The sequence below is a fragment of the Eptatretus burgeri genome, chromosome 13 (assembly GCF_056783735.1).
Source record: "Eptatretus burgeri isolate ZD-2024b chromosome 13, Ebu_testis_v1, whole genome shotgun sequence".
NCBI classification, from domain to species: domain Eukaryota; kingdom Metazoa; phylum Chordata; class Myxini; order Myxiniformes; family Myxinidae; genus Eptatretus; species Eptatretus burgeri.
In genome coordinates this window covers 83,555,197-83,576,746 of record NC_140973.1, presented here as the reverse complement: position 1 = coordinate 83,576,746, position 21,550 = coordinate 83,555,197, and the positions used below count along the sequence as shown (strand labels likewise).

Here is a 21,550-nt window from a genome sequence, read left to right as displayed (position 1 = left end):
GACAGTGTTTTAAATCTTTATAAACCCTGCAAGCACGGCGCTGCTGCATGCCATAAATTTTGAACGCAAATTATTTTTGGATCCAACACTTTTATAAAGCAAATATCTTGAATAATGAAGACTCAAACATCCTTGCAATACTTCCTCAGCTTTCATAGTCTGAACCATTTACAAAACAGATTTAATCAAGCTACCTTTTAACCATTCTGTTATTAAACAGCAGTATTCATGACAAAACGATAAGACAAAAATTAAACGTATCTCATTAAAGTGCACAGAGCAGGCCCACAAAAAGAAAACAAATGCTAAAGGAGTGCTGGAGAAAAGTACTGCAGTGCCGGCTGGTTCACTCGCCACTACAACAACAGGCCCGGCTGCCACACTGCAGGTTTTGACAACCACTCGCCAAGGCAGAGTGTGGACCTGAGGGGACAATGAAAATGAGATGTGTGACCCAACCAATCACCAGAAGTACAGGTACAAATATGCTCTTCTCAAATTTGCAGTAAGCCGGAGCAATTGAGATCTCGGAAAAGTAGCACAGAGAGGTTTCTATACCAGTTGGGTGATAACCAGGCAGCTGCAAATCATAGAGCCTCATCATTAACCCTTCTTCACCCTCCCCCAAAAAATATTGAAAGTAAAAGCTTCTTTTCACTTCCCATGGTTTCTATCGATTCGTAAATTTGTCCGAGTAATCATCCTCTTCCAGAATAATCCCGTCTCGTCGGCGTTAAAGTCCTGCTTGGGCATAAATCCCTTCGCCTCGATTAGTTTCATGAGCTGCAGTGGGCAGTTCTCCGCCGCATCATGGTCCGACGATGCTGCTTCCCCGATAATTTGACATGATGGAGGCCGAATCTTCTTTTGAAGTTCTCAAACCAACCCTTGCTGGCATGGAACTTGTAGGTAGCAGTCGTTGAACTTAAGTCCGACACGGGTGCCGTGTCAAAACGTCAGTAAATGCGCAATTATTTCTCCCGTATCACCAGTTCACTCAAAGGCACTTTTTTTTCTGTCTTTTGTCCTTGATCCAAATATTAAGCGCTTTTTCCATCCTTCCAATATGAGGATGAGGGGATTGGAATGACACTTTTGTGCTTGCATGGTTATTTGACTCACTTTTACGGATATACCGCACGATAGATTAATTTATCCTGTAATGGCAGCCCACAAACGCCACACTTTCACCTTCAACCAACCTAACAACTCTTTTTTCGCATAATGTCACAACCTTTCTCTGCCCTTTGGCACAATTAATTTTGTCCATCATTTTACATTTGACTGCTATCAACGGTGTGCGAGAAACAACAAAAGACTCGTAATGTGAGATTAATTGCACAAGCCGCACAAATGAGGACTCATCTGAGCTCAAAAACCATGATTGTTCGACATGAAGTCCCACGATAACCAACGATAATGACATGAAGATAACCTGCGATAAAATACAAAATAAATCATAAATAGAAACAACAGTGGCACTCAATGGAGCTCTGCCAGGCTGACCAGTTTACACTTTGTTTCCCACCGATAGGCCAGATCTGCATCCGGACTAATCTAATCAATCTAATAATTAAAACCAAAATCTAATCACTTCTTCCTCGTCACACACCCAACCTGTCCACTAAATTCCGTCTGAATCCATCCACAATTTCTGAGATACCCTGCTCACAAACAGACAGACAAAAGAGACAAAGGGCAGAGACAGGTGTGAAAACATAACCTCCGTCCACCTTTGGTGGCAGAGGTAAACAGATAGGGGTGAAAACATAACCTCCATCCACCTTGAGGTAACAACACCAACAACAATCACCACCAGTCTACAAATGTCATTGCCACCCTCTATATAAAGCACTGTTTCCTAATGCCTGTGCTACATAAAGGTGATAAGTTTGAAGTGTAGGAAAAATCCAGGGAAAATTTTTTTTAAGGTTTTTATTTTATTGATTAGCCAATCTAATCCACTGCAGGAGTCAGGTTCCTTCAACCATGGTTTATTCCATTTTACACAATGTAATTAGAGGCCATTGTACTCCAGCAAGGTTTTCAATTTCATCTCCATCTAATCTTCGGCCTTCTCTCGGTCCTCGTCAAGGAATTGTATTTTGGTTGACCATAATTCGAAAAGAGCGTCTGATATGGTTTCATACAACTTCTTTTTATTTGGACCAGAATGTCCGTGAAATACCGTATTTTCCGGCATATAATCCACATTTTTTCTTGGCAAAAAAGGGTAAAAGTAGGGGTTGCGGTTAATACATGGGTGTAGAAAAAAAAAATCTGTCTTAAAAACGATCAATGCTGTATTTCAATAATATTCCTAATGAACACTGTTTGCAGTCAGAACTGCTGTCAAGCTAAATTTTGCCGTTTACATTTTGAAAATCGGTTCAAGTTAAGAGTTTGTCCAGCATTTTGTTAACCGTGTGCTGAAATTAAATAAATTTTAAAAACCCGGAGACACCCGGAGTTTTGGTGCGTGGCATATATTGAGGCTCGCGGCTCTGAAAATGCCATTAAACACAAAAGGAGGAGAACATTTGGTCTCACATCAAAAGAAGAATTATTCACAATAGCGAGTCTTTGGCGAGGACACCTGCAGATCAAGTGGAGACAGTATAATAACTTGACACTCCAAATAGAGCAAACAAGAAAAACAACAGCGAGTGTGTCCTTCATGTTAAACCATGCAACGAACATCTCGTAACTCGCTCTCAGCTCCACCCCCCTTTTTGTCCCTCCTCCATTCGAGGGAAAACACAATGGTTATGTTCGACAAGCGAACGGATGCTATCCAGTCTTTGGATGGAAAGGACTGCTACAACATTAATCGCGGAGCATCCACCTCAAATAATCTTGCACATAATGTGACGATGAACACTAATGGTCACGAGAAGGTTCGATTCACCGTCATGTCGTGTTGAAGAGAAAGACAATGCTCAAAGACAAGTTTCCAGCCGGCGTCATTGTACGCACACAGAAGAAGGGGTGGATAGACGAGGGACTGGTCCAGGACTAGGTGCGCACGGTCTGGAGTAGTAGGCCGGATGGCGATCTCTCCCGATGACAGAGCACGTGAGGCCTGGACGCGTTAATTAGTCACAAGACAGACGACACAAAAGCGCTGCTCCGTTGAGCCAACACCGATCTCATCATCCCAGGCAGGATGACCGCTCCTGCAGCCCCTCAAGGTGTCCAACAAGCTGTTCAAGGAGGGGCTACGTCGCTGCTGGTCTGACTGGATAATGAGTGGGGAGAAGACGTACACCAAGAGCGGGAGGATGAGAAAGGTCGACCTTCTGGATCGTCAAGGTGTGGGAGGAGACACCGTCAGACATCATCAAGCGAGCATTTCTGAAATGCTGCATCTCCAACAACATGGACGGCAAAGAGGACATCATCATTTGGGAGGAGGCTGCAAATGAGGGTGACAGTGACGGGGACTTGCTCGACCCTGATTCGGACAAGGAGTTACGTGCCATCTTCGACGAGGATTTCCTCAGGTTCAGCTGAAAAGCTTCATCAAACCCAAATGGCCCTTTTCAGGACCACAAATCCACAATAAATATGTATGATACTGGTCTGAATTCCTTTTTCTAGGAACAAAAAAAATTCTCTTTATAATATGGAAAAATAAGAAAGAAAAATTAAAACTTCTTGGTATCCTCTCCTCTCTCCAACTTTTTGAAAATGAGAATAAGACTGTTAGACGAAATTAAACGGACCTGGGAGCAAGTTAGCATGTTGATACCTCCGTCACTTTGTTCCGTACAAAGTTATAAATGCACAAACGTGTTTAGATCGAGATCAGAAAATAAAATGATCAACAGATTCATTTATTTTGAGGATGAAAAACATGGGTGCGGATAATACATGGCCGCAGTTTATCCACCGGAAAAATACGGTACATTTTGTGAGATCCATTCGCTTCTCTTCTTGTCCCTTTTCGTTATTCCACAACAGTATCCTCTGATTATGCCTGATGTTGGCTTTACGGTTAAGGTGGCTGGCTTAAGATCCTTGAGTCTTGAGTTCAAGCCCCTGTCGGTCTGTTGAATCAACACCAGGTAGGGTTGACTAAGCCTGTCATCCTTCCGAGGTCAGCAAAATGAGTACCAGCTTATTGATAACAGGGAACATTGCATCAGCGGTACAAACGTGCCCCCAGAAAATGATGCAGCCAGGCACCCACAGGCTACATACGAATATATAAATCCTCTTTTGGCTCTGTGGTGATCAGTTTCTGTTCCACTTTCGAAACACCTTGCTTCCCATCTGTGAGGCAAGCACTCGGTCGGTGCAGCAACGGGCTCAGATGGTCAGAGGATTGGGCACACAGTTGGATAGGCAGACGTTGGGGCACACGCTCCATCAGTTGGACAGACGGACACTTTCTAAATAATATACTGCAATTGAAAATGAAGAATGGCGTTGAAAATTATCCATCCTCAACATTTCAGTAGCACGCCAGTCACAAAAATAGAAAAATAAATATAGAGAAAAAAATGCCATTCAGTACACAATGAGGGAAGACCCTGCGATGAAGGATAACATTGTGGACATCCAAGCTTGAGTCAATTTGAGAGCCTCACAAATCGGCACTCTGACTTGCGAGTCCCTCACATTGAAGGAGAGATACCAAATGTGTAATGGTAACCCTCAAGGACCGAAACAAACAAACAAAAAAAAAAACATCTAACATATTGTTGCGGAAATGGCCCTTCGTGGGTTACTAAATATAGGATTAGCCCAGATCCCCCATTAAATGCATGTTTAGCCAGGTTGTTCGGTAAATGGACGCTACATGTCTGTCGGGAGGTGTAAGAGGCTGTTCATCGTTGGTACATTGGTGGTGGACCGAGAGGTTCTTATTTTTCCTTCCTCCCTCCGGACAATAGACTCTGCCCAGCGCGCTGAGAGGGGGAGTGGCCTAGAGAAGGAAGTGAAACTGAAGGGAGGAATTTGTCGGCTTCGTAAAGGTGCGCGCCCCAAAAACAAAAGGTGGTAAAACTGAGAGCCGAGCAGTCAGCCGGGGAAGACGGTGGTGAAACTGAGTGCTGGTGTGGCGCGATCGGCTGAATCGGGCTGGCTGTGTGCGAGTCAGCAGTCGGCTTTGAGGCGAGCGAGGGCCGAAAAGGAGAAGTGAAACTGAAGAAGTAAAACTGCAGTGGGCTTCGAGGCGAGCGAGAAAAGGAAAGGCAGTGGTGAATCGGCTGGGAGAGAAAACTGAACCAGAGCGCGCAGAGTCTGCCCTCGGGTGGATGAGAAACGACTGGTGGAGGTCGTGATCTGCTGTGTAGGGGGCGGCTGTGTCTGTCAGCGATCTGATTTGTGAAGGAGGCAGGAGAAATGACTAGAGGCTGCCTGCACGTCGAGTCGGCGATCAACTTTCATGAGAAGGTCCTCGACACGTTTGTCGATCCGTCTGCCGGAGCCCAACACGTCGATTTGGCCTGGTCTGGTGAACAGGCCAGGCCTGGACTTGTATACTGGACCTTGTGAGAAACCAGCTGAAACCCACCACCGACCTGACAGTCTGGTGCAGTCGACCTCGCGGAGTCTGAACGCGCCGAGGCTGCGTGCGTGAGGGCTGCGACACACATGGACGAGTGCAATCTTGCCACGCGGCGTTTGAGCTTGGGCGCTCGAATTCGTGGACATCGGCTTGTCACGAGCCACATTCGTGCCTTTGACACTTTCCTCTCGTCCATGAAACATCACCAAGTACTCTGTGTCTTGTCTGCATGCTGTCCATGTCTTGTTTGCATGTCGTTTAAGGTTTATCTCGTTAGAGTTCCCTTCGAAACCCGGAATCTGTCGCTCCCAAGTGAAGAACGGGTTATAGATTAATTATAACAGTCGTGAATGCTTTGCTTGTGTCGTCTTCCCCGATGTCCCCAATAAATCTGGCTGATTCGTATGAAGTTGCAGCTTTGAATTAATTTGTGCCGCGTCGAGGAACGATCCGCTCGATTTGGATATAAAAACCAAAGTGGTTACAGACTGGTAGACTCCGCTCGGTCTCCGACAAAACCAGTCTGTAACCGGGGTCTATTCCCCAGCTGGCAAGGTACAGGTGTATTTTGGTATCGTGATTCGAGACTCGTAACCCGAGAATTGTGCCGAACCAGCCGGCGTTATAACCCTGGAGACGGCGGTGGTTAGGGTGGCGCCGAAGCTGTGACATTTGGCTGTCAAGAGTAAGGTGCAAAAACCCAAACTGGTTACGGACAGTCATTGACGTGCCCGGCCGAACTCCCCCCCCCCCTATATATATATATATATATATATATATATATATATATATATATATATATATATATATATATATATATATATATATATATATATATATATATATATATATATATATATATATATATATATATATATATACATATATATATATACATATATACATACATACATACATACATACATACATACATACATATACTTGAGAGTTATCTTCCCATCTGCTAAATTTCAGAATATCTGGAGAATCTAACCTCAAACTACAAACAATAATGTGCAATAACAAACTGCTGGGATAGTAAAAGTGCGCAACACAGACGTGATGATAGTGTTCAGTCGTCCAACAAGACAAGGTACTTGCCCGAGATGTAGTCGCAATAGTAGAAGTGATCAGGATTAAGTGATGGACAAACCGCCACAAGGTCGTGTAGCCCATCACCAGTTACGAAGCGACAACCTGACAGGTCTAAGTGATGTATGTTGGGCAGTCCTCCACGCAGCACCAAGCACCTTACAAGGAACAGGTCACAAAGTCACATCAACACTATCACTATAAAAGCTTAAACATGACACTTTTTCAATCAAATGTGCATTACGACAATATGCTGTGCAAATTAGCAGGCCTTTGAAAGCTTTCATCGAATCATGTGATCACAGGAGGGAAACCAAATAAATAAATATCATAAATTATTTATTATCCGAGTGCAAAAAGCATCTGTTCTTAGTGACTCAATTTAAACTTTTGTAAAAGCAAACATAAATAAATAAATAAATACTTGCATTAAAAATAAAAAAGGCACACTGTATCAAAGCTCACCGTTTTGTCCAATGTAACATTTAGGTTACAACAATTAATAGCTTCGTTAGGTTTACAGCATGATGTTACCAATAACATACAAGACATGGCCAAAAGTATGTGGGCACCTGCTTGTCCAACATCTCATTCCAAAATCATGGGTATTAATATGGAGTTGGTCCCCCCTTTGCTGCTATAACAGTTTCCACTCTTCTGGGAAGGCTTTCCACTGGATGTTGGAACATTGCTGTGGGGATTTGCTTCCATTCAGCCACAAGAGCATTCGTGAGGTCAGGCAATGATGTTGGGCGATTCGGTCTGGCTCACAGTCAGCGTTCCAATTCATGCTAAAGGTGTTCGATGGGGTTGAAGTCAGGGTTCTGTGCAAACCAGTCAAGTTATTTGACACCAATCTCTACAAACCATTTCTGTGTGGACCTTGCTTTGTCCATGGGGGCATTGTCATGCTGAAACAGGAAAGGGCCTTCCCCAAAGTGTTGCCACAAAGTTGGAAGCACAGAATCGTCTGGAATGTCATTGTCTGCTGTAGCATTAATATTTCTGCTGTAGCACTGGAACGAAGGGGCCGAGCCCGAACCATGAAAAACAGCCCCAGATCATTAGTCATCCTCCACCAAACTTTACAGTTGGCACTGTGCATTCGGGCAAGTAACGTTCTCCTGGCATCTGCCAAACCCAGATTCGTCCGTCAGACTGCCAGATGGTGAATCGTGATTCATCACTTCAGAGAACTCGTTTCCACTGCTCCAGAGTCCAACGGCGATGAGCTTTACACCACTCCAGCCGAAGCTTGGAATTGCGCATGGTGATCTTAGGCTTGTGTGGCTGCTCCGCGATGAAAACCCATTTCATGAAGCTCTCGATGAACATTGTTTGTGCTGACATTGCTTCCAGATCACTTTGGAACTCGGTCATGAGAGTTGCAACCGACGACAGACAATTTCTCCATGCTTCAGCATTCAGCGGTCCCGTTCTGCAAGCTTGTGTGGCCGACCACTTCGCGGCTGAGCTGTTGTTGCTCCTACCCATTTCCACTTCACAATAACAGCACTTACAGTTGACAGGGGCAGGGGCGGCTCTACCGGGGCAGAAATTTGATGAACTGACTTGTTGGAAAGGTGGTGAAATAGGACAAACACTGAATAAGTTAACTTTTTACTTTGTCACCTCACTTTTCCATGAGCCTAGAATCTTGCATTTCAATCAAATACACATCATTGATGTTTTTGGGCACAATGAGATATCAATAAAAGCCAGAGTGAAAATGAAGGAAATAACTGGAAAAATAGGAAAACAATCATAGACATCAGCTATGACTGTCATTTATGACCAACTGCTGTCAGTTATGAATGATAGTCTGGATAAGACTGAACAGCATGCAACAGATGACAGTGGCAAGAATCAAGAAGCGAAGCGACGATCAGTTTCGTAACAAAAATTATCAAGTGCAGACCTAATCTCAGGCGACACATATTTTATTTTTTTCTATACCTTGTCGAGGCTCGTATGAGAGCGAACACACAACGCACAGCAAGGGGGGCATGAAACAAGATGGGCAGGAGAGGGAAGGACAAAACAATGGGGAACAAACATTAGGAGATCTGTGGAAGGGAGAGGGATGGGGCAGGAAACAAGGGGAAACAAAATGGACAACACAGGGACTTTCAGGAAGGAAGGCAGGGAATTTGAAGGAGGTGGGTTTGGGGTGGATTAACGGGGATAGAAAAGATCGAGGTTTTGGATGGGGGAAGATAAGAGGTGCTGGTGAACAGCTGTTTTGAAGGACTGGAGGGAAGAATGGGTTTGAACAGAGTGAGGGAGTTTATTCCAAAGGTGGGAAAGAAGAGGAAGGAAAGAGTGAAGGTGAGCAGCGATTTGTGATTTTGGTAGTTTTACCAGAAAAGGGTTGCTGGCAGACCTTGAGCGCCCTTCGGAAATATGGAGGGGACATATCACAGACAGAGCAGGAGGGGGGGGTGAGACCAGAGAGGAGATGGGAGAAGACAAAGACCACCGACCTGCCTACGGTGAGAGAGTAAGAGGCCCAAAGACTCAGCCTCATCGCGGGAGATACCAATGATTCGAAATGCCTTTGTTTCCACAGCGTGAAGCTAAGAAAGGTGAGAGGCAGGAGCACCAGCCAAGAGGAGAGAGCAGTACTCCATCAGGCTGTGGACGAAAGCTTTGTATGTAGTCAGGAGCTCAGGTGGGCCGAGGAAGGACTTTACACGACAGAGGATTCCCAGTCGGCGACTGGCTTTTGAGGCCAGGTTGGAAATGTGGCTTTCACAGGAAAGATAATGGCAGATAGTGAGACCCAGAAGCTTGAATGAAAGGACTTCAAGAGGATTGTTGAGAAAGGAGAAAGTGGATGGAGTTTCAAACGGTCCTTTCGGAAAGACATGAGAGTGAGAGATTTGTCCAGATTGAAAGACATGTTCCACGTGTTGGACCAGTTTGCGATTTTACCCAGATCTGCAGTGAGCGAAGAAGCTGCTGCTTTGCCGGTCTGAGGGATGACAGATGGGACGGCAGAGGATGGAGTCATCAGCTAAGAGATAAAGGATTTTCCAGAGAGTCGGAGAGATCATTGATGAAAACCAGAAAAAGAACAGGGCCCAGAACGCTGCCTTGAGGAACTCCAGCCGAGACAGGAAGAGGGGATGAAAGAACTCCATTTAGGGCCATACGTTGGCTATCACAGGAGAGCAAGTCTTTAAGCCATGAGTTGAGATCGCCTTAGATACCACAGAAAGAGTTTGGTGAGCAGGGTGGGATGCCAGGCCACATGGAAAGCTCGTGATATGTCCAGGGAGATGGCTCTGATTTCATGTCTGGCATCGAGTACCTCCACCCATTGTTAGGAAAGGAGAAGCAGCATAACCAGGGTAGAGTGACCTGTTCTGAAACAAATTGATGGATTCCATAACCCTGCTGATGATTAGGAGAAGCTGATTGTTCTGCAGTTACAGGGATCTGTTTTAGCACCTTTTTTATGCAAGGCAGTAATGTTTGCTGATTTCCAAGCAGATGGCAGATGATCTTGATCAAATGAAAGGGTGAATAGAAGAGAGAGAGGGTGAGCAAGAGCAGAGGAATAGGTTTTTAAGACACGTGGGCTGATGCCGTCTGGACTGGTTGCAGAATCTAAGTCGAGGTTTGACAGAAGAAAAGGACACAGAGTCCAGGGACAGTTGGGTGTGACTGGGTAAGGTGGCCACAGAAAGTGATGGGTTTTGGACACAAGATTGACACAAACACAGAGTATAGGCATTCAGCCTTTTCACGTGCAGTGTCAGCAGTGCAGCCATTTGGATTAAGGGAGGGAATGGAGGGGGAACATACACCAGAAACAGATTTGATTAGACGCCACCAGGATTCGGAGGAGGGAGAGAGAGGTTTGAGAGTTCAGACTTGAGATTAGAAAGATGTTGTTTTCTGGCTCTCCTGAGGGTAGATACACACTTGTTCTGAGCTTTATGGAAGGAACTGAGATAACCCTCAGTTGGGTTTGCTTTCCGTGAGGCAAAGGCAAGTTGTTTCAGGGCAACTGCCTCACCACAAGCTTCAGTAAACCATGGGGGGGGGGGGGAAGAGTAGGAAAACTGAAGACGAGAGGGGATAAATCTGTGCATGAGGGAGAGGAAGTTTCTTTGAAAGAATTCCCAGGATGAGTTGATGTTGGAGAAAGTAGCGATGGGAAACCAGTCTAGAAGTTTGATGACTGCTTGGAGACCCTGCCAGTCGGCTTGAATGAGATAGCAGACTCGATGACGCTGAGGTGGTTCTCTAATAACAGCCAGAGAGAAGTTTGCTTTGATAAGCATGTGGTCAGAAGTACTGATTGGAGCAGAGGAAGAACAGCAGATATTTTCAGGGAAATTTGTCAAAATCAGATCCAGAAGAATTGGTTGAGATCCGGGTCGGGAATGTTGACTGGTGGAGTCAGTCCCAAAGAGTCACAGAACGCTTTTGCTGAAGTGCCATGACAGATGAGAGGTACCCACACCAAGCCAACTGGAATGTTGACAATTGAAGTCACCACACATGAGGAAGAGAGAGAGTTCGGATGAGAGGATAGAAGTTGGTCCATGTTTTCAGATAGTGAGGTGCAAATGGAGTCATCACTGTTTGGTGGATGGGACAACACACATATTGTTATGAATTTGTAAGTTCACTGCACTCAACATTCAGGTCCTATCGCTCAGTTATATCGATAGCTCCGTTTTCCCTTGTCTAATGGGTAATTAAATGTTCCGGCGCTGTGGACTTATTTTGATAGTCAGGGTTTCCTTTTATTTTTACACCACCAACCATGACAACACCAACGATGACAACATCACCAACGATAACCCTCTGCTCCCGGCATTCTCCACGCGCTCAGTTGGGGAAAGGTCAAGCCCCACCCTCCGATTCGCTTGGCGGCGCGCCGAGTAGGGGAAAGGTCAGGCCCCACCCATTGGCTCGCTTGGGCACTCCAAGTGATGGAATGCGATGCCCCCACCGACAGAGAATGAGCCACGCCAGAAGCAAGCCACACCCGACAGGCATAAAAGAGGGAACGGAGAGACAGAAGTTGGTTCTTGGTTGGCGGTTGTTCGGCTGAATCTACTCGGGCGGGTTGCGAAGGATCGGCACCTGGTCTTCACCAGCGCGTGTTCTGGAGCACGAGATGATCCGCCGGAGCTCGGGAGGCTGGTCGCGGCTCGCCGGTGGCTGAATTCGGCTCGCCCATCGATGGTGCCCGGTTCGACTCAGCGCGAAGACAACACGAGGTGGACAGGTCCGAGGCAGGTTCTGGTCTTCAGTTCACCTCTCCATCGGAGCTGGAGGCCTTAATAAAGACCACTTTTGGTCCGATTCTTTTGGGTGTGTGTATGTGTATGTGTATGTGTGTGTGTGTGTTTGTGGCACCAGTCTGCGAAGTAATGAATTGTTAAGTGCCTTGCTGTACATACATGCTAATCAATATTCGGATAACTCTGCCCTTACGTGCTCCCCTCATTTCCCTATTGTTTAATAAATATCCCCATTTGTGAAATGCATCAGCTCGTTCATGTCCTTTCCTCCATTGGCTTAGCGTGCTGCATGTTGGAAAATTAGCAAGGCCGTTGTAAGGGGACATTTGGGCCGACGGATCTTGGTGACCATCCGCTCGGGTCACACACGGTTGGAGTACGCAAGTGGCTTGTTCCGTACGGGTGCCGTCGAGGGTGTGGAGACTCGGTAAATCACCACGTGGACATATCGGTATTTTGAAAATTGGCAAATAACCCTGTACCACATGGTAGAAATATTGACGCTTCACGGTCCGATAAAGGACCCGTACTTCTTCGGAGTTTTCCAAAGAAGTACGATCTAAATTCCGGGTGATTGGCGGAGTCAACTCTTCGGCTCCATCCAGCGGTTGTGCTCGTCGCCAACGCCCGGCCCACAACAAATTGGTGTCAGGAGCAGGTTTCGAACCCCTCTGGCTCCGTAGAGAAATTTACGTGTCGGACCAGGGGTGTACGGAGCGAACCCCCCCCTCCCCGTTCCCCCAAATTACGAGCATATTAAATTTTGTTCCCAACACGCAACATGTGTAGCCAAGACGAGCTGAGGCAGGTGGGTAGTGGTAGTAGTGTAGACGAACCCATGGTTCAAGGACACCACCCCCATGCAAGAACTTTCCCCGCAACTGGACCCAGAGGTCGTAATGGGCGTGGTGGGTGCGGCGGCGCGAGAGCGCCCCCTCCGTCAAATTTCTTTCCCGGTCCCCAGTGAAACCGCGACCGATCATGGCGGATCGGCTTCGTCGGGGCCACTTGACATGAGCTACTGTAAATGTGATGCACAAAATGGATGTGATGGGAAACAAAATGGACGCAAATGCACAAAGAGCGGATGGAAATATGCAGGCACTGAGGTGCGATTTACAAGCAACGAACAGCAAAATGGATGAGATGAATGGGAATATGGAAAACAAAATGGACGAGATGAGGGGCGATATGCAAACGCAGCGGGGTGAAATGCAGAGCATGGGGTTAAGCCTGCAGGTGAGCATGAAGGGTGTCATGGCAGCACCACGTGGCAGAGGGACCGAACCAACACGGAGTGTGCAATGTGTCCGGTCGGGACGAGAAACGCCACGATAATTGATGGGGAGACCAAGACGTGTAGGGTGAGACACGAGGGGACGACGAAAGAACCAAAGGAGGTGACAGGGACAGAGAAATTACCAGAGACGAAGAGCCAGGAAGAAACGGAAATAATAAACGAGGTGACGGAGACTGAGAAATCAATAGAGGGGGACAAATTAAATGAAACGAAAGACGAGCACACACATGTAGAGTTAGTGAGGGACAATGGGGTTGTGCTTGGGGAATGTATCGTGACCCGGTGTGAGCAGCAGGATAGCCTCCTTAAGGAACAAAGGGAGACACTATGCTCCCTTGAAGCAGATCGCGACAAGGTGGGATCGGTCGAGCCGTGCGAGGTGGAGCAGATGAGTGCTGTGAACGGGTGCACGCGGAGCCTGGGGGTATGGAAACCTGGGGATTGCTTGTGGTAGCGTGAATCCCTGATGTGATTGTCCCGGAGTGTGTAGTGGAGTGTGTGAGTGGTGCGAGTGTGCCATAAGGTAAGTATGGTGCGAGTGTCATAGCATGCGTGAGTGCGTGGAAATGGGTGGACTGATCCAGACGGGAGACACAAATGGTGAGCCTGGAGGGCCGCAAGGGGATATTTTGGTTACCGCGATGGCTCGTCCGAGGTCCATGGCGCGTTTTGTGCATGGCCTGCACGCGAGAGCCTTCGCGATCCGGCCCGGAAACGTTCCACGTCAGACACAAGCCGGCCACGTGGACGGCGAAAATATAGGCGAGTGTTGTGGGAATTCGGAACGGAGGGGTCCCCATGCGAGCGCGTGCGCGAGGCATCACGTGCTGCGCGCCGCGTGTTCCGTTCGCTGAATGCGCGGAGCGAGTTCCCGGGACGACACGCTCGAGCGGGCCTGTACGGCAAGCCGTGCAGTTTCTGTGGGCGAGTGACGTCACCTGGGATTTCCCAGCGCGGATTGCGGGTGAGCTGCACACGTTGGCTCGCATGGGGAATCCCTCGAAAGCGAGCGCTCGGTGCAATTGGCAGGGTGATGTCATTGCTGCAAGGATCGGCCATCGGAGGGGACATTGGTATCGCCCAGAGGGATGAACGGGCAAGCCGTGAACCACCACCGTGGTGGTGCAGGACAAAAGACAAAAAAACAAAAAAGCCTCGCTTCCAAGTACACAGCCCAGTGCTTGGGCAAAGGAAGCACTAGTTAGTGGGAAGGGTTTAGGTTCGTTAGACCGGCCTCATGGGGGCAGGAGCTGACCTCCATGGGGCCCGTGGACTAGTTAGAGGGATTTTAGGATAGATTTAGAGTGGAAAATGGATTTTGGGAGACAAGGACAGACATGGAAAGTGTAGTGGGGACGGAGCTTAGCTACGTTGATTAAATGGAATGTGCATTTGCTAAGGGACGACGAGGGAGCACGAGTTAGTTTGGGGAATTCAGTTAAGAGAATGGTCGTGTTAGAGTGTTGGTGTGAAATGAAAAGTGTGTACAATGAGTGAGTATGGGTCAGCGGGCCCGAGTGAGTGAGTGGAGCGAATGTGGAAGGCATGGTGCGAATGAATAAGTGGGGGGAGGAGTGATTCCCACCTAAGTGACCCTGGGGTCAGTTTAATGTGAGTTGGTGGGTTAGTTAAATTTACCAAAAGGAGGTCGTTTTGTTGTTTTTGTTGAGTGAAGGCACGATACCCATTTGGAGGGGTGCAGGAGTAAAATTGACCGGCTGGGAGCATGGCTTGGGAAGGTGAGTACCGAGTGGTGGGCACCCCGGGCACAGACGTAGTCGGCCAGAGTAGGCCAAGGCTCCAGGATAGTGTACTGGCCCAGGTGACCCGCGGAACGGGACCCAGAGCACCAAAGATGCCACGTGGGCATGGAAGGGGGGCAATGCCAGAGAGGGCAACCCCCCGCGTTCATGGGGAGCAGGGGGGCTCGGAGACAGCCTCAGGGCCGGGGGGTGCCGTAGTTTGAGATTCGGCAGAGGGGGAATCCCTGCCAAGTGAGCCACGCTGTCCAGCCATGAAATTGTGCGAGAGCACAAGAGAAAATTTGAGGGCTAGGCCCAAATTTATAACGGAACACCAACACAGGCGACGGGAATCATGGTTTCTAGAACCAAGAGTTTAAGTGACAGGCGTTTTGGAAAGCCCCGGGGTAGTTTAAAATGTAATAAATGCTAGGATAGTTCGGAGATGTACCCCTTCGCTCTCCGTAGGCTGCTGGACCAACCTGGGTAGATTGCTGAAATCTGTGGGAGGCCATTCTGAGGCTTTATTGGGCCTCGAGACAGGACGCTAGTCTCTCCTTATTCCCCTGCAGAAAGGGAACTTAGGGGTTGGGAAGTAGATGGACAGGATAGGCTAGCCGGACAAGGACAGAAAGGGGGTAAGGGAGACGGAATTATAAAATAAAAATAAAATAAAATAAAATAAATAAAATAAAAAGGGGCTAAATTTGTTTTGTGTTGCAAATTAAAGGAGTGGGTCTGGACAGAGACAGGCGAAGGCGATAGGTTGGGGGGAGACCATGGGTTGGGTCCGAGCCCGCTTCCGTAGCGGATGGCACCACCGCACTCCCTCCAGACCCACACGGAACGAGACCAGAGGCCGGCCAGCTTCACCTGACAGCCTGTTGTGCTGTATCGCCTGTTCCGCATCTGCCTTGCCATGCATTGCTTGCCTGCCTCCACCATGACCCCATGCCTGCTACCCTTATTTGCATTGCCCCTGTGTCACAATCACCATGTGCACCAGGACATTGGCCAGTGTTTTGCAAGGACTGCAGCCGCACACGGGGACTGCATTTGAGCAGCCCGTGCATCCATCATTTTTTTTTTTTTTTGCATCCCTTCATTCTCCATCCATTCATTTCAAATGAGCCAGAGACTGCATTGAGCAGCCTGGCTACCTCTTCAAATGGCATGTGGGACGGCACATGGCATGCCATGTTAGGGCAAGTTGCCTCCAGCAGCTGGGGATATGAAAGGAAGAGAGCAAAAGGTTCACTGAAAGGAACACTCAAGGGGGACCTTTTGAGCAGGCCCTGAGGACGACTGACCTTCAGCTGCGGAGCACTCACCCACACACACACGAAACTTAACTTTTCTGTGCCTTTCTTTCCCCACAGATCACAGGTCCTGGGCTATGGTTGGTGCAAATAGATAAGGTAAAAATTGTGAATAAGTTTAACCCACCTGCATGTTTGTTGCAGCGCCGGCAATTTTAGTTAAGTCGTCTGTATGAGTCTGCTAGTTATGCAGCGCATTAGGTTATTTATTTTTGGGGCACGTATAAAAAAAAATATCGCACTCAGTGATCCGAAGGTAAAATGTACTCGGGAAGAACTTGCACATGCTGTTCACACGAAAATTTGATGACGCGGGACGAGTCTGTAAAAAGGGGAGGGGGTAGTGTTTCGAATTTGGAAGTTTACTGCACTCAATATACAGGTCCTATAGCTCAGTTATATCGATAAGTAAATATGGATAGATAGCTCCCTTTTCCCTTGTCTAATGGGTAATTAAATGTTCTGCTCAGTGGAGTTATTTTGATAGTCAGGGTTTCCTTTTATTTTTACACCACCAACGATGACAACACCAACGATAACACCAACGATAACCCTCTTCTCCCAGCATTCTCTACGCGTTCAGTAGGGGAAAGGTCAGGCCCCACCCACCGATTCGCTTGGCGGCGTGCCGAGTAGGGGAAAGGTCAGGCCCCACCCATCGGCTCGCTTGGGCACTCCAAGTGATGGAATGCGACAGCCATGCCGGAAGTGAGCTGCGCCCGAGAGGGATAAAAGAGGGAACGGAGAGACAGAAGTTGGTTCTTGGTTGGTGGTTGTTTGACTCAATCTACTCGGACGGGTTGCGAAGGATGGGCACCTCATCTTCACCAGCGCGTGTTCTGGAGCACGAGAGGATCCGCCAGAGCTAGGGAGGCTGATCGCGGTCCGCCGGTGGCTGGATTTGGCTCTGCTCTCGCTGGTGCCCGGTTTGACTCGGCGCGAAGACCACACGAAGTGGACAGGTCCGAGGCAGGTTGCGGTCTTCAGTTCGCCTGTCCATCTGAGCTGGAGGCCTTAATAAAGACAACTTTGGGTCGTGTGTGTGTGTGTGTGTGTGTGTGTGTGTGTGTGTGTGTGTGTGTGTGTGTGTGTGTGTGTGTGTGTGTGTGTGTGTGTGTGTGTGTGTGTGTGTGTGTGTGTGTGTGTGTGTGTGTGTGTGTGTGTGTGTGTGTGTGTGTGTGTGTGTGTGTGTGTGTGTGTGTGTGTGTGGCGCCAGTCTGCTAAGTAATAAATTGTTAAGTCCCTTGCTGTACATACGTGCTTATCAATATTCGGATAACTCTGCCCTTACGTGCTCCCCTCATTTCCCTATTGTTTAATAAATATCCCCATTTGTGAAATGTATCAGCTCGCTCGTGTCCTTTCCTCCATTGGCTTAGCGTGCTGCGTGTTGGAAAATTAGCAAGGCCGTTGTGCCGTCGTAAGGGGACATTTGGACCGACGAATTTCGGTCACCATCCGCTCGGGTCACACACAGTTCGAGTACGCAAGCAGCTCATTCCGTACGGGTGCCACATGGACATCTAGGTATTTTGAAAATTGGCAAAACCCTGTACCACGTGGTAGAAATATTGACGCTTCACAGTCCAATAAGGGACCCGTACTTCTTCGGAGTTTTCCAAAGAAGTACGATCTAAATTCCGGGTGATCGGCGGAGTCGACTCTTCGGCTCCATCCAGTGGTCGTGCTCATCGCCGACGCCCGGCCCACAACAATAAAAACATGAGCTGGGAGTGGAGGGGAATCCACAGCCAGGGGTATTCCATGGGGTGTGTGGGAGTGAGGGCAGTGCATGGAGAGTGTGAAATAGAGTCTTTGATGAAGAGAGCAACTCATCCACCAAGACGAGGCTCAGGTCTGTCATACCGGAGGAGGTAGTAACCAGGGAGAGATACTAAGGAGTCAGAGACGTCTTGAGGGAGGAAGGTTTCTGTTAGGCAGATTATGTCTGGTTTGTCAGTGGCAACATGCATGGAAAGATTTGTCAGGTTTGAGTGGAGGCCCTGGATATTTGAGGTCCACACTGTTACTGAAGAGGGAGGGGATGAGGCTTTGGGTGCAGGGGATGGGGAGGGTAGAACAAGGGAGGAAGGGGGGGCAGGCCAATGGTAAGGAGAGTTGTTGAAAGAGTGCAGGGGATTGCAGAAAAGTGAGGGTATGGGGCTGATGAGGAGGAGAAAAGGCTCTGTGGTGCTATGTTGAGGTACAGTGGGGAGTAATAAGAGAGGGGGCAGAAGGCAGTTTAGGATTTGAGGATGTGGAATGATGAGATAGAGGAGAGAGGGCAGGGGAAGGAGGCAGCTTTGTGGATGTAAGGGGGTGGCAACTTTGAGAAGGGTGAGTGAGGGGGTGAATGAGGAGAGTTGAAGGAGAAAAATGATGCTTTTACCCATGAGTCCAATTTTATTCCAATCACATCACGCCAGTCTTCCAATCATGTCCTGCGAGCACATCGATAATCTGTTCTATCTACAATTGTTTAGGTGTAAGCTCGTGTCAACGCATCCAACTTTCCCAGAAGTGAAGGGGAATGGGTGGCATTCCTGCAAAGGCTTTTAAAGTCTTCAGGCTGACTGACACAGACAGTAGCAATGTAGCAGCTGACAGATGAGCAGTTTTGCCTTTTACAAAATGCAACAGACTGATGTTGCATTTGAACACAAACACACATGTTAAAGAGCTCTGCAACAAATAGGCTTGTCAGCATTTTCACCCACCCAAGTAACTCCATAGTAAAATGTAACAGCGCAAAAGTAGGAAAGTTGGACAAAGAGGCTGCTGAACATAGTGTTCACACTCCTTGACTTTTGTCACATTTTGTTGTTACAGCCTGAATTTAAAATAGATTAAATTTAAATTTTTTGTCACCGATCAACACAAAATACCCCGTAATGAAAGTGAAAACATGTTTTTAGAAATTTTTATAAATAAATTATAAATGAAAAGCTGAAATCTCTTGCATCAATAAGTATTCAACCTCTTTGCAACAACACTCCAAATTGAGCTCAAGTACATTCCATTCCCTTCGATCATCCTTAAAATGTCTCTACAACTTGATTAGAGTCCACGTTTAATGAATTCAAAGTCCACATGTGAATGGAGAAACTCGAAGTCCAAGGAACTGACAGTCCGTAGAACCCTGATGAGGCATAGATCTGGGGAAGGGTATAAAACAATTTCTAGAGTGTTGAAAGTTCCCAAGAGCACAGTGAACTCCAAAATTAGGAAATGGAAAGAATATGGAACTACCCAGACTCTTCCTAGAGCTGGCCGTCCGACCAAACTGAGCAACCGGACAAGAAGGACCTTGATCAGAGAGATTACCAAGAACCCAATGACCACTCTGACAGAACTAGAGTTCCTTGGTTGAGATGGGAGAACCTGCCAGAAGGACAAGAATCTCTGCAGCACTTCACAAATCTCGGCTTTATGGGAGAACGGCCAGACAGAAGCAAATCCTGAGGGAAAGGCACATGACAGCACACCTGGAGTTTGCAAAAAGGCACGTGAAAGACTTGAGAGCATGAGGCAAATATTCTGTGGTCTGATGAGATAAAAATTGAACTATTTGGCCTGAATGCAAAATGCTATGTCTGGCCGAAACCGAGCACAACTCATCACCCATCTAACACCGTCCCTACCGTGAGGCATGGTGGTGGCAGCATCAATATAATTTTTGATGCTTTTCAGCAGGGACTGGGAAACTTGTAAGGATAGAGGGAACAATGAATGGAGCCAAATACAGGAAAATCCTTGACAAGAACCTGCTTCAAAGTGCAAAAGACCTTGGACTGTAGTGACGATTTCCATTCCAACAGGACAATGACCCCAAGCATACAGCCAAAGCAACACTGGAATGGCTTCAGAACAAGAATGTGAAAATCCTTGAGTGGCCCAGCCAAAGCCCAGACTTGAATCCCATTCAGAATCTGTGGAAAGACTTAAAGATTGCTGTTCACCGACACTCCACATCTAATTTCACAGAGCTTGAGCAAATCTGCAATGAAGAATGGGAGAAAATCCCCAAATCCAGACGTGTAAAGCTGATACAGACATACCCACAAAGACTCGAAGCTGTAATCACTGCCAAAAGCACTTCAAGGTATTGACTCAAGATATTTCAGCTTTTCATTTTTAATTAATTTGTAAAAATTTCTAAAAACGTTTTAACTTTGTCCTGATGGGGTATTTTCAAAGTTTTTTTTTTTTTCCTTTGTTTATATAAGATGAAGATGATTTTTTCCTTCATGTCAGGTTCGATCTGTGACCTGCTACAGGTACCATGTAAACCTGTACTAACCTGTTCCATGGTCGGGTTGTCGGCGACTAAACCGTCTCCCCCACCAGGTTTTCTGGTGAGGAGGGTGTTTGGATATGGACACCCAGCAGGATTAAAAACAAAACCTGTCAAAGGGTGGAGGAGTTCCTTGTGAGCCAACGGCCATCCATATCTAGTGCCCAACTGTGTCTGCGGACGTCCTCCTGCAGTTGGGTCACTTCTTATTAGGAGGTTGGTGGCAGGATTTGCACTCCGGCCACCGTAAAACCCTTCATTCCGCAAAACGCAAAAACGCAAAAAAATCTGAAAACCCACTCCGTGGGAGTACCTCCTGTGCAGCTTCCCTTCGCAGGGCAGCTCACCGGATGACGGGATTGGGGCAAAGCCTTCGGGACCCCCAATCTTTGATAGGAGGGAAACCACGGGGTAACATCCCTGGGTCAGATTGCGGGAGAGTGTGTCGGAGTGGTGCTGAGGTGTCGTCCACCAGACGGCGGTCTCCTTGGGTTAACCTGAGGCGGTCCCTTCGGGTGGGTGCCTGGAATGTCCTATCCCTAAGAGAGGATGATCACCTGTCTCTGTTATCATCTGAGCTCAAGCGTTTGGACATCGGGATTGCAGCTCTCTCTGAGGTTCGGAGACCGGATTGCGGCGAGATAATGGTGGGTGGTTACACCTACTATTGGTCTGGTTGCTCTGATGGTTACCATACCCAAGGAGTTGCTGTAGCTGTGTCTAATAAGCTGACCCCAATGATAATTGAGGTAACACCGGTCAACGAGCGTATTATGAGATTAAGGATTCGTCACTCCTTAGGTGTCATTTCCCTGGTCTCTGTTTATGCTCCGACTGAGGCGAGTGATCTCACCGTGAAGGATGCATTCTACGCCACACTCGAGTCTGTGGTTGATCAGTGCCCCAGAAGAGATACACTTCTAGTCTTGGGGGATTTCAATGCATCGACTGGAACTGATAGGGACGGTTATGAGGTGTGTGTTGGTCCCCATGGGTCAGGAACTATGAACCAGAATGGCACTAA

At 47.5% G+C, this 21,550-nt stretch overlaps 1 protein-coding gene across 1 annotated transcript in view; it reads right to left on the bottom strand.

The window, feature by feature from the left end:
* The window catches only part of FBXL5 (F-box and leucine rich repeat protein 5), a 62,601-nt gene continuing 41,051 nt past the window's right edge, over window positions 1–21,550 (bottom strand). Inside the window, exons 10-11 of the mRNA XM_085853428.1 lie at window positions 6,617–6,765; window positions 1–423 (exon numbers count right to left, since the gene is read on the bottom strand). Of these exons, the coding sequence (XP_085709554.1) occupies window positions 347–423; window positions 6,617–6,765 (226 nt within the window). The 3' untranslated portion in view covers window positions 1–346. The remainder of the gene's footprint in view (window positions 424–6,616; window positions 6,766–21,550) is intronic.